This window comes from Scyliorhinus canicula, chromosome 8 (assembly GCF_902713615.1).
Source record: "Scyliorhinus canicula chromosome 8, sScyCan1.1, whole genome shotgun sequence".
In the NCBI taxonomy this organism is placed as follows: Eukaryota; Metazoa; Chordata; class Chondrichthyes; order Carcharhiniformes; family Scyliorhinidae; genus Scyliorhinus; species Scyliorhinus canicula.
In genome coordinates, this window is record NC_052153.1 from 17,697,837 (window position 1) to 17,714,917 (window position 17,081).

The 17,081-nt window shown below is 50.0% G+C and overlaps 1 protein-coding gene across 1 annotated transcript in view; it reads left to right on the forward strand.

Moving 5' to 3' along the window:
- Nucleotides 1-17,081, forward strand: part of LOC119970743 — an 81,883-nt gene that overhangs the window by 56,383 nt on the left and 8,419 nt on the right. Inside the window, exon 4 of the mRNA XM_038805851.1 lies at nucleotides 10,376-10,477. Coding sequence (XP_038661779.1) covers nucleotides 10,376-10,477 — 102 coding nt within the window. The remainder of the gene's footprint in view (nucleotides 1-10,375; nucleotides 10,478-17,081) is intronic.

Sequence of the window (17,081 nt, forward strand, 5' to 3'; positions counted from 1 at the left end):
TCTGTCACAGATCCGATGTATGCTTCAAAGCAAGCTAGCCAATGTGCGAAGGCCGACTTGGCGTTGTCTGCTTGAGGGTGCAGCTGCAGGCAATCAGGCTTGATGCGGAGATCCATCGTTGTAAAATCTCTGCGTAATAAATTGATGCACTATCAGTTACGACGAGACGAGAGTTGAGTGTAATTGAGGCTTTATTACGCAGAGATATGTAGCCTCCCGCAGCTGCTGCTGAAAAGACTGCAGCTTGGAGAGCCCACACATTTATACTCCGCCTACTGGGTGGAGCCAGCAAGCAAGGATTTACCCCTATACCTGTAGTACAGAGCCTAACCGTAATACACCTCATATGCGATATATATGCTACAGTGGTGACTACCACATCCCCCAGCTTCCAACCCCTCTGACCCGAAGAGCTGCGACCCCCTACAGACCCTAAGCACTGCTTCCACTCCCCTGCTTTGCAGTCGCCCCACACTCCTAAAAATCAACTCCCACAGCCTAACAATCACTAACACTGCTCTTTTAAATTTACTTCCTGGTCTAGAGATTCTCCGTCCTCTGAAGGAAGATCGCGATCTGGAAAGGTCCCTACGGACCCCAACACACGGACCCGGCCATCGCCTCATCCGCAACCACAATCCCAGAGACGTCATCCACCTACCGGCCTTCACCCCATCCACACCGGAGCATGAACTGGACATCTACCAACCTGTGAAAACAAACCGTAGTCTGACAGCGACCCGGAACGCTCGTCCGCGCAGACCCACCTACCGACGCAGGAACTTCAAGCAACGCAACAAATCCTCCATCCACACATTGACCAGAGTGAAGAACCTCATTGGACACAACTATTCCCTTAACACTGCATACTCTCACCGTCTCCCAGGCTTGAAAAGAAGCAGTCACTCCAGGAAGCGTGGAAAATGTGCAGGTGAGAGTGCAACAACGCGGCCCCAAAGCCCCTCTGCCTAGCTTACTCCTAGCTAATATCCAATCTTTAGAAAACAAGCGAACTTAAAGCCAGACTTACTTTTCAAAGAGAACTAAGGGACTGCTGTGTGCTCTGCTTCACGGAGACATGGCTCACTCCTGCTTCACCGGACTGTGTCCGACAACCAAAGGGCTTCTCAATCCACCGAATGGACCATACGGTGTCCTCAGGCAAGGCTAGGGGAGGGGAGGTGGGGTCTGCCTCCTAATCAACACCTCCTGGTGCCTAGATGTAGTAACACTGGCGAGTTTCTGCTCCCCGGACGTAGAATACCTGACGCTAAAATGCAGCCCCTACTACCTTCCGTGTGAGTTCAGCTTCGTTATCCTGACGGCAGTTTACATTCCACCCCATGCGAACATGAAAATCGCACTGGACGAAATATTCACCACCACAAATAGCCTTGAAACAAAACATCCCGAAGCCTTGTTCATTGTAGCTGGGGACTTCAATCAGGCCAAGCTCAAGAGCGTACTGCCAAGTTACCACCAACACGTCAACTGTTCCGCCAGAGGCCCAAACATCCTGGACCACCGCTACACAAAGATCAAACATGCCTACCACTCTATAGCCCGCCCACACTTTGGCAAATCTGACCACAAGGCTGTGCTCCTGCTCCCGGCTTATAAGCAAAAGTTGAAGCGGAAGAATCCGTCAAAGAAAGTTGTGCATTGTTGGTCTGAGGAATCGGATGATTTCCTACGGGACTGCTGAGAGTCAGAGGACTGGTCAGTATTTTAAAACTCGCAGCCTGAACGAGTACGTCACTACAGTAACTGACTTCATTAGTAAGTGTGTAGAAGACTGTGTGCCAAAGAAGCAAATCTGCGTGTTTCCCAACTGGAAATCCTGGATGAACAGGGATATCCACTACTTGCTGAAGTCTAGGTCTGAGGCGTTCAAGTCAGGCGACCCTGACCTCTACAAGAAAGCCAGATACGATCTAAAGAAATCCATCAAAGATGCCAAAAGACAGTACCGGACCAAGCTCGAGTCCCAGGCTAGCCACACGGATCCCCGCCGTCTATGGCAAGGCCTGCAAGACATAACGGGCTACAAGATGAAGGCATGTAAAATCGTCGGCTCCAACGCACCCCTCCCTGATGAGCTCAACGCATTCTATGCCCGCTTTGAGCAAGAGGTCAGCGAGAGCGAGCCCTCCACCCCAGAAGCCGCGGATGAACTTGTATCTGAGATCACCACTGCAGATGTCAGAGCAGTCTCCTCGAAGGCCAACCCACGGAAGGCCACTGGCCCGGATGGGGTACCCGGACGAGCAGTCAGGTCTTGTGCGGATCAGCTGGCGGGGGTATTCGCAGACATCTTCAACCTCTCTTTACAATCTGAGGTCCCGATCCGCTTCAAGAAGACGACCGTCATCCCTGTACCAAAAAAAGTCAAGCATACCTGGATCCTGGAGCATTGGGCTCAGAGGGATGTTTGAGTCCAGAGGCAAGAAGACGCTGCGGGACCGGCTGCGCGACATTGTTCCAAATGGGCCACCTGCTAACGCCGTTAAAGAAATGCTTTCACAGATTGCTGATGCTTTTGTTGCGAGTGTGGTCGTGCTGCATGTAACTAGCACATCATCGCGAGTTAAACATGCTGGAAGTCAAGGATGTTCAACTGCACCTGGTGGAATATGTGGATGCCAGGATTTAGTTCTGGTGAAATTGGGCCTTGTGGGAGGGGCCTGCACAGCCGCGGTTCCTGGACAGAGAATGGCACTGATACGTGGAACACGTCACACATTGGTGGACAGATCATTTCTACAACAAAGTTCTGGACATGATAACACATTCTCAGGCTTATCCTCCATTTCTGTTGAGGAACCTGCAACAAGCGATACCTGGGTTGTCTTTTTGTGAAAATTAGCTTTATATTGGTCCCAATATGGAACGGCGACATTTCCTTGTTGATTAATGGTTATGTGGAATGTTACATAGTTGATTTTCAAATCTTTGTTCTTGTTGACTGTTTAATAAACAAAATATTCCCAACCCTCAAGTGCCTACTCCAGGGTACACATGCCATGTCTGAGAGGATGATTAGTGCAGAGCATCTCAAGGAAACTTTGAAGCCTGAACAGTTTGCCTGAACTCTAGGAGCGTCAGCACCATAGAGACAGCTGACAACAATCAAACACTCAAGGGCTTCAACACTGGCGTTCCTCTCACATCTAGAGGGTAAGCGTGTGGATCAGGAGAGGGCACCTGAACATGGTCTCCCCAATGCTCCTGGCAGAGGTCTGGGGTCTCGGGGCTCCTGATGTGGCCGGGGGTGAGTGAGCAGGGCAAGGTTCGCTCACTGGATGGCCACTCTGAGAGAAGGCGGAACAGCCATGGTAATGGTGGCGGGGGCGGGGGAGGGGGGGGGGGGGGGGGGGAATGCGGAGGAACACTTGTGTGAGGCCAGTGATGGCCCAAGGTTTACAGGCATCTTTCGATGAGGGGATGGACAGCATGTGCCGCAGAAGGCTCCGTCTCAGGAGAGAGACAGTGCGGCACATGGCACCCCATGGAGGAGGAGGACACCCGCTCCCAGTGGCCGCGGTGGTCACCGCAGCCCGACTTTTATGCAACCAGCTCATTCCAAGGCTCGAGTGGGGACCTGTGCAGCATTTCTCAAGCTACAGCCCACGGATGCATCCGGGAGGCCACAGATGCCCTGTATGCCTGGGCATCCAACTACACCTTCAACCTGGACCAAACTCATCAAGATCCGTGCTTTTGTTTCAGATTCCAGCATCCGTAGTAATTTTCTTTGATATTATAAAGCCCATCAAGGTGCCCAGGCTGCAGGATTCTCCGCCATCGCTGGAATTCCCCAGGTCCAGGGGGCAATAGATGGCATGCATGTTGCCTTGCGCACACCGGGACATCAGGGAGTGACCCTTTATTAGCGGGAAGGAGTTCCACTCCCTCAATATTCAAATTGTGTGCGACCACCGCCTTTGTATCATGCACGTGTGTGAACGCTACCCTTACAGGTGTCAAAAAGGATGATGGTGACTGTCCTGCCAGTCCAGAGGCCTGAGACTGAGTTGGAAACACAGTAGAATGAGGCCTATGCCGCCACCCATGCTGTCATTGAGCGGTGTATCGGAGTGCTCAAACTCAGGTTCCAATGCTTGGACTACTCTGGTAGTGGAGTACAGTACACCCCTCCAGAGGGTCCCCTGTTTTGTGGTGGTCCGCTGTTCCCGCCACAACCTGGCACAGGCACGGGGTGACATGCCGTCTTGTCTGAGGAGGAGACGGACTGGGAGGGCCTAGAGGACAAGCCTGGGCAGGAGCCTGAGGAGGGCCCGGAGGATGGAGCTCAACTGGTGGTTGCGGCAAGGGTCCGATCTGCCCGGAGGACCAGGGTGGGCCCTCATCCTCATAAGATTCACATAGGAAGAAGCTACGTCTGTCAGCTCCACCCCTGCCCTCCATGTCCTTCCTTCCCCCCCCATTCTCCCCTCCCCATTTCTCTCCTTCCCCTCATCCCCCTCCATCCCCAATCCACCCCCTCCCCCCCACCATCCACCCCCTGCCCATCACACCACCCCCCTCCCCGACCACCCTATTCCAGCCTCCAAAGGAATCACCTGAGGAAGGAGCTGCGCTCCGAAAGCTCGTGTTTGAAACAAACCTATTGGACTTTAACCTGGTGTTATATGACTTCTTACTGTGCTCACCCCAGTCCAACGCTGGCATCTCCACATCATGACCCTCCAAAGGTCTGTGCAACATCACTCCAGGATGATGGGCCTGTGTTGGCACTGTCAGCGGGTCACTATACGGGGGGTGGTGGTGGGTAGGGGGTGATCAGGCTGGTATTGGAGGCCAGGCAGTGAAGTAAAAAAGCAGGGCGCAATCTTAGGGAGGTGCCTCAGATGCACAAGGGCACCCACCAAAAAGATGTCCTCAGTGTGTATACTTCTTTCAGCACCAGTATCTTCGATAGAGTTTCCTCAAGAAACATTTCCTCCCATCAGTAGCATTAGGGGCATCCAGATTAAGGAAAATTGTCCTTTTTAAGGCCCCCTTGCTCCTCGATTGCCTGTCTCCCTGTAAAAAAACATTTTGCCTCCTTGCATCGGGTGTTCTCGATCTGTGGACAGATGATAGCACGACAGCCATATGATCAATCAGTAGCATGTAACTGGGTGACAGCAAACCTCGAGCAATATCGTCAAGAAGTGATCAGTAAACCTAGAGCTGCATAGAGTTCCCCAGCACAGTGTAAGAATCGATGGTTAAAATCAGAAGACAAGAATTCCATCTACCGTTGAACAACTGTAATCACCAGCTGGACGCAAGCTGCAGTCATGATTGATAGGCTGGATTTGCCAAAATAGAACAAAAACAAGAGAAATCTCACTTCTCATGAGATTATTTTAACACCTTGTGTTTATAAGTGTGAATGAATGATGTACCAACAGAAATCACCATCGCGTATACTCTGCCTGTAACATGTCCATTGTCTTCTCTGTGATTCTGTATCCGTGCCAGTCTTTTCATTTTCCAATAGCTTCTTTCAATTTTCAGGCCATGCAGCATCAATATTCTCTCCCTCCCTCTTCCCTCTTTTTCCTTGAACTCTTCCCTCCGCACTTGCCGGGTTTTCTCTTCAGAAGTGCCCTGTCCAGTCTCTCTTGCTGCACATTCCAAATCACGTTCAGCAAATGCCTGACGGGTTTGTTCACTCTCCTCAGCACTTCATCCCTGGTTGTTTTATTTCTGTCCGGCTGAACCATTCCTGTCTCCTCCGAACCCACATTGCGAAGCCATTTCGTGAGGTAGTCTCCACCTCGAGTGAGGTCTCCCACCCGCCACAAAGCAACACTCCAAATGAGCCGGCAGAAAACTGGAGGCGCAAAACAGCGAGTGTGGAAGGGTGAAGACCTGCTTGTGTCATGTAAAAGCCACATGGAAGATGTCTAGCACTTTCCGGAGAGAAGGGAAATGTGGCAAAAAACATTTTCAATTTTAAATCATTGAGCAGAAGAATTCTAATGTTGTGAATGCAACATTTTTGAATGGTTCAATCCAGTGTCAGCATCAAGCACTCGTGGAACAAACAGAACAAAACAACCTTCTTCTGTAATACTTCAGTGTTAATTAATTGCTTTTTGTGGCAACATGGATTCATGCCAAATCGTAAAGTGTAGATATGTGTTTTATCAATTTGTCAAATGAACAAATAAAAAACAACTCTGTTGTGAGCTTGTCCTCCAGAGGCGAGGGTGCCTAAGAAATCCAAAGGCATAGGCTAACACTTTTTTATAATTCATTTACGGGATGTGGGCATCGCTGGTTAGGCTAGCATTTATTGCCCATCACCAGTTGCCCTTCAGAAGGTGGTGATGAGTTGCCTTCTTGAACCGCTGCAGTCCATGAGGGGTAGGTAAACCCACTGTGCTGCTAGGGAGGGAGTTCCAGGATGTCGCCCCAGCGACAGTGAAGGAGTGGCAAAATATTTCCAAGTCAGGGTGGTGAGCGACTTGGAGGGGAACCTCCAGGTGGTGGGGTTCCCAGGTATCTGCTGCTTTTGTCCTTCCAGATGGTAATGGTCAAGGGCTTGGAAGGTGTTGTTGAAGGAGCCTTGGAGAGTTCCTGCAGTACATCTTGCAGATGGTGCGCACAGCTGCCACTGTTCTTCGGTGGTGGAGGGTTTGAATGTTTGTGGAAGGGGGAGCAATCAAACGGGCTGCTTTGTCCTGGGGCATACGGGTTCAAATATCACCACGGCCGCTCGTGGAATTCAATTGATAAGCTTGGAATGTAAAGTTAGTCCCAGTAATGATGCCCATGCCAACAATCAGCGACTATTTGTTTGATTCACTGATTTTCTTTCGGGAAGGACTCCTGCCGTCCTTACCTGGCCCGGTTGCATCCGACTCCAAATCTGAGGCAACGTGTGGTTAACTCTGAACTGCCCTCTGAAATAGCCGAGTGAGCCACTATCAAATAAGGAACGTTAAGTATGTGTTGGATTTCTGGGCAGGATCTTCAGGCCCCACCAATGTTGGGAACAAAGGCCAACAGGGACTAAAGATATTACCACCGGCCTTAGTGCTAGTTTAGTGCTGGAAGAGGTAAAGGGGCAGGTGTTACACCTTCTGTGATTGCATGGGAAGGAACCATGGGTGATGGGAGAGATGTTGGCCTCCCAGTGCTGTTCATTCTGGGGAGGCGAGTTCGACTCTGAGAAAGGTTGGGTGTTCCCACAAGGTGGGCAGTCAGTAAATTGGTTCATTAAGAGCTGCGTTAATAGTTGTTTAAGGAGATAGACTGAGATTTTCCAGTCAGCCTTTAGTTTCCTGACATGACAGGGGGCAGTTTAACTGCCTGGACGTGGAGAAGAATAATCTTTATTAGTGTCATAAGTCGACTTACATTAACACTGCAATGAAGTTACTGTGAAAATCCTCTAGTCACAGAGGGAGAATTCAGAATGTCCAATTCACCTAACCGGGTCTTTCGGAATTTGTGGGAGGAAACCAGAGCACCCGGAGGCAACCCACGTGCAGACTCCTCACAGACAGTGACCCAAGCCAGGAATCAAACCCGGCACCCTGGCGCTGTGAAGCAACAGGACTAACAGTTACCTCTGTTCCGGGTAGGCCTACAGGCCTGCCTGCCAGCCTGGATGGAAGTGAAGCTAAAGACCGCCCTGGAGAGTGTCGAGAGGGAGGGAAAGGCACTTTCTCATTAGGGCACCAAAGAGAAAATGCTGGAAAATCTCAGCAGGTCTGGCAGCATGTGTAGGGAGCGAGAAGAGCTCACGTTTCGAGTCCAGATGACCCTTTGTCAAAGCTAAAAGACATAGAAAGTGGGAAATATTTATACTGTGGGGTGAGGGAATGAAAGTTGTGTCATAACCACAGAAACCAAGGCAAAAGAGTGCCAATGGCAGTCCTCAGAGAGAATAAGAGGTGTGAAAGGCCAAACAACAGAGAAACTAATATCAGAGGGTAGCTGTGACAGATGTAGATGTGGGGGGAGGGGGGGCATGGGTGGGGTCAGGGGAAGGGGGAAGCAAAGGGGAGATATGGTAAGGAAAGGGGGGATAAGATAGCGGGGGGAAGGAAAGATAGGAAAGGAAGAAATGGTAAGACAGTTAAAATGAAATTGGATGAAAACAAAGGGTTGGAGTAGAGCTAATCATCTGAAGTTATTGATCTTGATGTTGAGACTGGAAGGTTGTAATGTGCCTAATCGGACGATGAGATGTCATTTCCCCGGTTTGCGCTGAGCTTCACTGGAGCATTGCAGCAGGCCAAGGACAGACATGTGGGCACTCTGTTCCCTTGGATTCTGTGGCTATGACTCATTTTTCATTCTCCCTCCACAGTATAAATATCTCCCACTTTCTATGGCCGGGATTCTCCGACCCGGGCAGCCCCCCCCCACCCCGGCGATTCTCCAGGCCCCCATGGGCCGAGTGGCCGGCGGGTTTGGCCTGAGGCACGTTGGCATGGGTTACTCACCTCCCACATGGCGGGACCTGGAAGGTGAGTGTGCGGGGGCCGTCCTGGAGGGGAGCGGTGGATCCAACCTCGGGGGAGGGCAAGGTGGCCTGGCCCGCCGATCGGGGCGTACCGATTGGCGGGCGAGCTGGTTCCGTGGGGGCCTACATTACTCGGCGCCCGGCCCCTGTAGGGCTCCGCCATATTGCCCGGGAGTCATAGAACATAGAACATAGAACAGTACAGCACAGAACAGGCCCTTCGGCCCTCAATGTTGTGCCGAGCCATGATCACCCTACTCAAACCCACGTATCCACCCCATACCCGTAACCCAACAACCCCCCCCCCCATTAACCTTACTTTTTTTAGGACACTACGGGCAATTTAGCACAGTCAACCCACCTAACCCGCACATCTTGAAAGTGAAAATCGCTTATTGTCACGAGTAGGCTTCAATGAAGTTACTGTGAAAAGCCCCTAGTCGCCACATTCCGGCGCCTGTCCGGGGAGGCTGGTACGGGAATCGAACCGTGCTGCTGGCCTGCTTGGTCTGCTTTAAAAGCCAGCGATTTAGCTGAGTGAGCTAAACCAGCCTCTTTGGACTGTGGGAGGAAACCGGAGCACCCGGAGGAAACCCACGCACACAGGGAGAGGACATGCAGACTCCACACAGACAGTGACCCAGCCGGGAATCGAACCTGGGACCCTGGAGCTGTGAAGCATTTATGCTAACCACCATGCTACCGTGCTGCCCCTAAAGGGTAATTTAGCGTGGCCAATCCACCTCCCCTTCACAGTTTTGGGTTGTGGGGGTGAATCACACGCAAAACATGCAACCTCCACACGGACAGCGACCCAGGACCGGGATCGAACTCGGGTCCTCAGAAGCGCAGGCCGCAGTGCTAACCACTGCACCACCCTACCGTCCCAAAAGTCGACGTGGAGAAGGGAACACCCACGCATGCGCGGAAAAACGGCGGCTGTTCCGTGCATGCGGGGAAATACACTGGCCATTCCGTCCATGTGCGGACTCTCGTGGGCCATTCCACGCTGGCTGGAGCTGCGGGGACAACTCCGGCGCCAACCTAGCCCCCTAGAAAGGTGAGAATTCCTCACTTTCAGGGCCGTTGACGCCGGAGTCATTGGCGCTGGTTTTCACGCCGGCGTGGGGCCATAGCACCATTATTAGAGAATCCCGCACGATGTCTTTTAGCTTTGACAAAGGGTCATCAAAACGCTAGCTCTTTTCTCTCCCTACAGATGCTGTCAGCCTGCTGAGATTTTCCAGCATTTTATCTTTGGGTTAAGGTTCCAGCATCCGCTGTAATTTGCTTTTATCAGCTGCCACATTTGTCTACATAATGGCAAGTTGTAAAAGTGGAGCACTTGGCCCTATCCTTGGGTATGAAAAGTGTTCCATAAATACAAGGTACTTCTGTCTTTCCTGATTCCCATCTTCAGTAAATGGACCCCAAAGCAAACATCTTGCAACCATTTCTCCTCATTTGTGTAACAGTACGAACGCTTCCCTTTTAAATAACCTTACAGGGATTTAGCTGACTGTTAATTTCTACTCTCTGGTGACCAATAAGCAACAAGCAGGTCCAATCCAGGAATGAAGGTGGAGACAGTACGTATTGAGGCCAAATGCGTATTGAGACTGACCCAGAGTGGTTTCAGTGAAAGCTTTACCCGACACAAGCAAATTGGGTTGACTAAATGTTGCTATCATTTCTATTTATCCAGATTGTTCTCCTTCTTGCTGACAGATACAGGCTCCTGTTCTCTCCTAACCTCAGGGCAGGCTTTGTTCACCCTGATCAGCCCACTCACCCAAAGCCTGGCTGCCCCATAGCAATATGATAGGTGGAGCAGCCTTCATTGTTTCAGAGTGGGATCACCTCCCCAATTGTCCTGTCCTCAAGTGCTGCCAGCCAATCTGACTGACAGCAGTACTGTAGACACAGCAGCACCAATGGACCATGGGCAGTCTCTGGGGAAGAAGAATGATGGAACCTATTTCCGAGGTGAGTTTCGGCTTTTGGACAGACCTGCCTGGCAGTCTCCAGCGAGGATGGAGGGTAGATGGGGGTGGTGAGGCTGAGCAGTGGGGGGAGGATTGGTTTACGAGGCCGGGGATAGGGGGAAAAAGGAATGTTCGGATGGAAAGGGAGTGGGGAGGGGTCTTTGCCTGCAATGGGCACAGGGACCACTCCCAAAGGAGATGCTCCCTCTTACTGCCCACATGCAGCCTACACAGTAAAAGCTCAGGGCTATCTGCCTTTCCTCCAACTTCCCTCTGCTGTATATTAAATAGCGGCAGAGATGGGATGAAGCACTTAACTCAAGGGCCTCAACAGGCCTTAGGGCTGACAGGCGGTCTGGTGCCTTCCCCGCCCACTGTAATCTGGGAGCCAGGTCAGGGGTGAGGGGGAAGCGGTGGGAAAGGTGGCTGCTTAACTCTTCAAGCCCCAACCTTCAGAAAGCCTTGCCTGCTTATTTGGAAGGGATCACAGAGTTACGATGGGGCAATAAAGTGGGGGTAAATGGTGGCGAGTAATTTTACTGGACAAGTAATCCAGAGGCCCAAATGAATGATCTGAGGACATGGGTTCAGATCCCACCAGGGTAGCTAGTGAAACTTAAATCCGGTTAGTAAAATATGGAATTGAAAGCTCGTCTCAGTACTGATGACCATGAAGCTGTCATCGATTGTCATAAAACTCCACAAAATCCATAGAATCCCTACAGTGCAGAAGGAGGCCATTCGTCCCATCGAGTCTGCACCAACCCTCTGAAAGAGCACACTAACTGGGCCCACTCACCGCCCTATCCCTGTAACCCCAACTAACCTGCACATCTTCAGACGGAGGGAGGAAACCGACAGAAAGTGAAAACTCTGCAGAGACAGCCGCCCAAGGCCGGAACTGAACCTGGGTCCCTGGCGCTGCGAGGCAGCAGTGCTAAGCACTGTACCACCCATTTGGTTCACGAATCCTCCTCTGGGAAGGAAATCTACTGTCCTTACCTGATCTGACCTACAGCAATGTGGTTGGCTCTTCAATACCTTCTGAAATGACGGAGCGAGTCAAGGGCATTTAAGGATGAGATACAAATGCTGGCCTCGCCTGTGATGCCTACATTCCATGAAAGAATAAAGAAAAACAAAACAGAGGGATTTAAAAATGAGGATAAGGAATTTATATTAAATTCAGTGGGGCGCAGGGAAGTTGAGCAGAAATAAAGGAGAATGGTGTCGTGGGGCTTGTTACAAGATTTGGAGTGTGCCATTCTGGGTAAGGTTCCATTGTGGACAAATTGTTGAGTTAAATAGTTACAGCCAAAGTTAAATTTTTCCAGCACTTCGATTTTATTTCAGATCCTGTCCAATTCTGGCAAATGTCAAGTTGAAAAACAAGTGAGAACCAGGGCCGGGATTTTCCCCTACCCGGTGGGGCGGGGGGTCCCGGCGTGTTGGAGTGGTGTGAACCACTCCGGCCTCGGGCCGCCCTAAAGGTGCGGACATCCCCGCACCTTCCGGGGCCAAGCCCTCACATTGAGGGGATAGGCCCGCGCCGGAGTGGTTCCCGCTCCGCCGGCTGGCGTGAACGGCCTTTAGCGCCACGCCAGCTGGGGCCGAAAGGACTTCGCCGGCCGGCGTAAGTCCATGCATGCGCCGGAGCGTCGACGTCATCCCGGCGCATGCGCAGGGGAGGGGGTCTCTTCCGCCTCCGCCATGGTGAAGACCCAGCAGGACCCCAGTGCCCGCCCGGGCTGCCAATCCCGCCGGTCAGGTAGGTGTTTTGATTCCCGGCGGCGGGAGAGGCTTGACAGCGGCGGGACTTCGGCCCATCGCGGGCCGGAGAATCGCCGGGGGGGGGGTGGCCCGCCAAACGGCGCGGCGCGATTCCCACCCCCGCCAAATCTCTGGTGGCGGAGAATTTGGGACACGGCGGGGGCGGGATTGACGCCGGCCCCGGGCGATTCTCCGACCTGGCGGGGGGTCGGAGAATCCCGCCCCTTGTTTAAGAAAGGAGGTGGAAAAAGTATAAACAAAGAGGAAGTCTGAATGGACAATGGCAACTAATATATAGGGAACCCCCAAATCCTCCATAAGCATGAAAGTAGTGAAGGGGGTGGTCAAAGGAGGAGTAGGGAGGGGCAGCACGGTGGCCTAGTGGTTAGCACAACCGCCTCACGGCGCTGAGGTCCCAGCTTCGATCCCGGCTCTGGGTCACTGTCCCATGTGTGGAGTTTGCACATTCTCCCCGTGTCTGCGTGGGTTTCGCCCCCACAACCCAAAAATGTGCAGAGTAGGTGGATTGGCCACGCTAAATTGCCCCTTAATTGGAAAAAATAATTGGGTAATTTAAATTTATAAAAAAAAAAGGAGTAGGGCTAAATAGGGGCCAAAAGGGGGATTTACACATGTAGAGGTATTGATCGAGGTATACTAATAGAAACATTCAAAATCGTAAGGGACATGGACAGAGTTAATACGGAGAAAATGTACCCAATCATGAAAAGATCGACATGAGAGGGCACAGATTTAAAATTATTGGCAAAAGACTTAAACGCAACCTAAGAAAAAGCCTTCGCAGAGCTCGTGGTGAGGGGCTGGAATACACTGCCTGTGGTTGTGGTGGAGGTAGGTTCAATCAAAACATTCGGATGGGGATTGAACCGGGATCTGAAAAGGAAGAACGTAAAGGGTTATGGGGAGAAGGTCAGGACAGCGGCACTAAATGAATTGCTGATCTGGAGGGCCGGTGCAGACACAGTGAGCTGAATGGCCTCCTTCTGCTCTGACAATCCTGTGAGAATGGCTCTGACATTAATTCCAGGCGGGTTACATGGGCAGGTGGATGGCGAGATCTTAGAAAGTCACTCCCAGTGCCACAGATGAGGCAGGGTTACTTTAACCACTGGGCCTTATTTAATGGAATCAAGATTTCTGATAATGCTGGGCGTTGGCAGCAGAGAAATGGGAATGTGGTTGTGGGGGGGGGGGGGGGGGGGAATGGTGTTTATTAACTGCGGGTATTAATGGGGCATTGGCTGAGGGAGTCCATCTCTTAAGGGTGGGTATCTTACATTTGGGGAAGGGGATGAACTCATGGAGTGGGGGGGGGGGGCGTTGACACGCAGTGCGATGGTGCTAAGCTTTCCTAGTAGGATCGTGGGGCAGGAAATTTAAATCATACCATCCTGACAAGCGTAACTTAAAAATGCCTAGCAGTTTGCCTCTCTTCTGGCTCTCGCTCTTCTACCTGGTGCCTTTACCTGACAGGAAAGCTCAAAGCCAGCATAAAAAATTGCCGTCAGGTCCCAGTGGCACCATTCAGGGGGAATAGCCTCGAGCATGTTGACTGCCAACCCACCCAATCCCAACAACCCCCAATATCTTCGATAGGAATGGAAACATGAGGAGGTGCTGGACCGTGGTGGTGAGGCTTATTGAGAGGATGGGATGGTTTATGGCAGGGGTGGGCAAACTTTTCCGTGCAAGGGCCACATTCAAAAATTCACAATTCACAAAGGGCCGCATAGTATATTAAGTAAAATAATTACTTCACCCGGTTATGATTCTGGGCGCCTCATATAGAACATAGAACAGTACAGCACAGAACAGGCCCTTCGGCCCTCGACGTTGTGCCGAGCAATGATCACCCTACTCAAGTCAATGTATCCACCCTATACCAGTAAGTAACCCAACAGCCCGCCTCCATTAACCTTAAAAAAAATAAAAAAAAAAAAAAAAAAATTAAAAAAATTTTTTTTTTTTTTTTTTTTAATGACTTGGTGGGCCGCAGAAATACCTTTGGCGGGCCACATGCGGCCCGCGGGCCGTAGTTTGCCCACCCCTGGTTTATGGTGTTGCAGGGACATGTAAAGCTGAGGAAGGCAGGACAAAGCAACAAGCAACGGTCAAAGTCGGGCATGAGGACTGGAGAAAAAAGACTTTTGGCGGAAGTCAAACTGGGAGAGCAGAGTGGGAGATACACAGGAGAGACAAAACAGAGAACTTCAGGCTTGGAAAAACAACAAAGTTGAGGAGAATAAATCTGTGGTATGTACACAATGATAGACAAGAAGGAGATAGACCACATCAGTGTCAAACAGGGACAAGAGTGACAGGCGATGATAGGAAAATAAAATACACAATTTCTTCTCTTCGAGCGCCACATCAGGATTAACCAGTAATTTTACACATCAAGGTGAGGCAAAACCTCTGATTTCTGTGTTCCAACCTACTGACCATCTTCTGTCAAAAAAGCATTTGGCCATCTTTGTTCCATGCTTTCGCGCCTCTTCTCCTCAGCGTTTGAAGATTCTGGTCGGGCCACAAACACGATGGCGTCATGAGCTGCAGTTTTCGAACGCTTGTGTTTGTCCAATTTGAGTGAAAGGGCTGTTCAAGTGGATGACAGCGTCGGCTGTCTGATGTGTCACGTCGGGAACGTTTTCCAAACTTCATAAAACTGGAAGTGGCAGCAGAGGAAAGGCTTCACACAGTGTGCGGCTACACCGCGTCATGTTCCAACACAAGGCTAAATTTACAGAATCCAACATTCGTTTGAACCCCGTAACAGGTTTGTCAACAGCAGTCGTTTTGTCAAAAACTTTGTGGAATTTCTCTTCAATCAAGAAGGAAGGTACACAGGGTTGTCAAAAAAAATCTCTTTTACAAAGTAATCTATTTAGCAAGTTGATTGTATAAAATGTGAGAAACATTGTGTACACGCATAATTAGTACCTCGGAAATGTGGAATGCCATTCAACAAAGCTAATTGGAAATTGTTTTTACATTAGAAACCGCAGAATCAAATTATATCTTCAGAAGTACTGTCAATTGAGTAATTTGGGGCAGACATAGACAGAGTTCTGATTACCCTGTGAGCAGTGACATTCATTATATCACAGCATGATTTGGTGACACGTTCTTGTTTTAATGCTGTGCTCTGTTTATAGCTGTGAAGCAATAATTTGGATGAACAGTTTGTAATTTCTGCCTAGGAGAAACCAAGAAAGCAATTGGCATCCATTTGTCACTACAACGTCGCGCCTGATGAAATTTGATTTTTTGCTTCTTCGAGCATTTCTACACTATTTAATTATCAAAAGCATTTGAGGTTATGAATTGGGTGCATTGCTTCGGTTTCATCGGTCGTAAAAGGTGTAATGTGCGGCACGGTAGCTAAGTGGTTAGCTCTGCTGCCCGACGGCGCCAAAAACCCGGGTTTGAATCCTGGCCCCAGGGTCACTGGCCGTGTGGAGTTTGCACATTCTCCCCGTGCCTATGTGGGTCTCACCCCCACAGCCTAAATATGTGCAGGGTATGTGGATTGGACACGCTAAATTGTCCATCACTTGGAAAAATTTAAATTAAATTTTAAAAAGCACAATTGGCCCTCTCTGAAGCAATGCCAGTGAGGTAAATGGGCCAGACATTGGTGTCTTCACTGTCAAGATGTGGTCTGCAGTGCTGAGTATGTTGAAGCCTAAAGGCTACTTTGAGCCTTTCGGTTCAAGTGCACCACCTGAGGTTGAGAGGAATTGGATGGGGGTGGGGTGGTGGCGGGGAGGGTGTGGGGGGAGGATGGGGGGGGGGGGGGGGGGGGTAGCATATGTCCGAAAAGCCTGGAGAAATTTGGGAAAGCAGGAAACCTTGGAGGTCGTAACGAGTTTGTGGAGAGATCCTAAGTTTTGTTTTCAACCCCGGTTTCCCAGATGGCAGCCAGCAAGATTAAGAGCATGGTTGGGTGCCATGGGTGAATGCCTGTGGCCGCTGGAGATCAGACAGGAAGGATGGTATCGACTGATTGTTGTGAGGGCGAATAAATCGATTGCAGAGATCAAAAATATCTCGCCTGAAGTGGCAGGCGCAAGTATTCATGCAAGGTCAGAACATTTTACTCCGTGGCCAAGTATTCTTTTCAGTGGAAGTGCAGATTATTGAAATTAAACTGCAAAAACAGGCCAGCGACTGCAACCCGAATATACAAAGTGAATGCTGCTAGAATGAATACCAAAGGTGACAAGAAGACAAATTTCAATAAGATGTTTTAAATCGAGGCTTCAGAACTATCCAGTTGAACTCAGATGCTGTTGATGACATGCAGCTTCAGGATATTTGATCACAAAGTAAAGGTGTCTATTTCAATTCTCTGAATACTATTGAGGAGGCAATATTTAGAGTCATGTGGCCCGCTTTGATCACCTGATCTTCATAAAGAGATTGATGTTCCTCACAAGATATAAGGAAAAATTAAATTCCAGGGATGGACTGGGAAAACTGGATGTGTTTTAGTTCTAAAAGGAGATTAAAAGATTCCAATCTTTAAAAGGAACATGAGATAATTGTTTAAATTCTCGGGACAGAAGGTACAGCATGAAAACAGCCAAAACGTCATGTGAGGCTGGAGATTTATTGAACTCTCTTCACTCCCAGTGACTGAAATGTAGAATAGACCACTTTCAGAGTTAGTGTTAATTCCTATAACTCTCTAAAAAGAATGGATGAGGATCATTTGGCAAAGAAGAGATTACAAGTGTATGTTTACATGGATATTAGGAAATATTTATGTAGGTTTTGACAAAGATAAATGAAGGGAACTCTTTGGGCACATT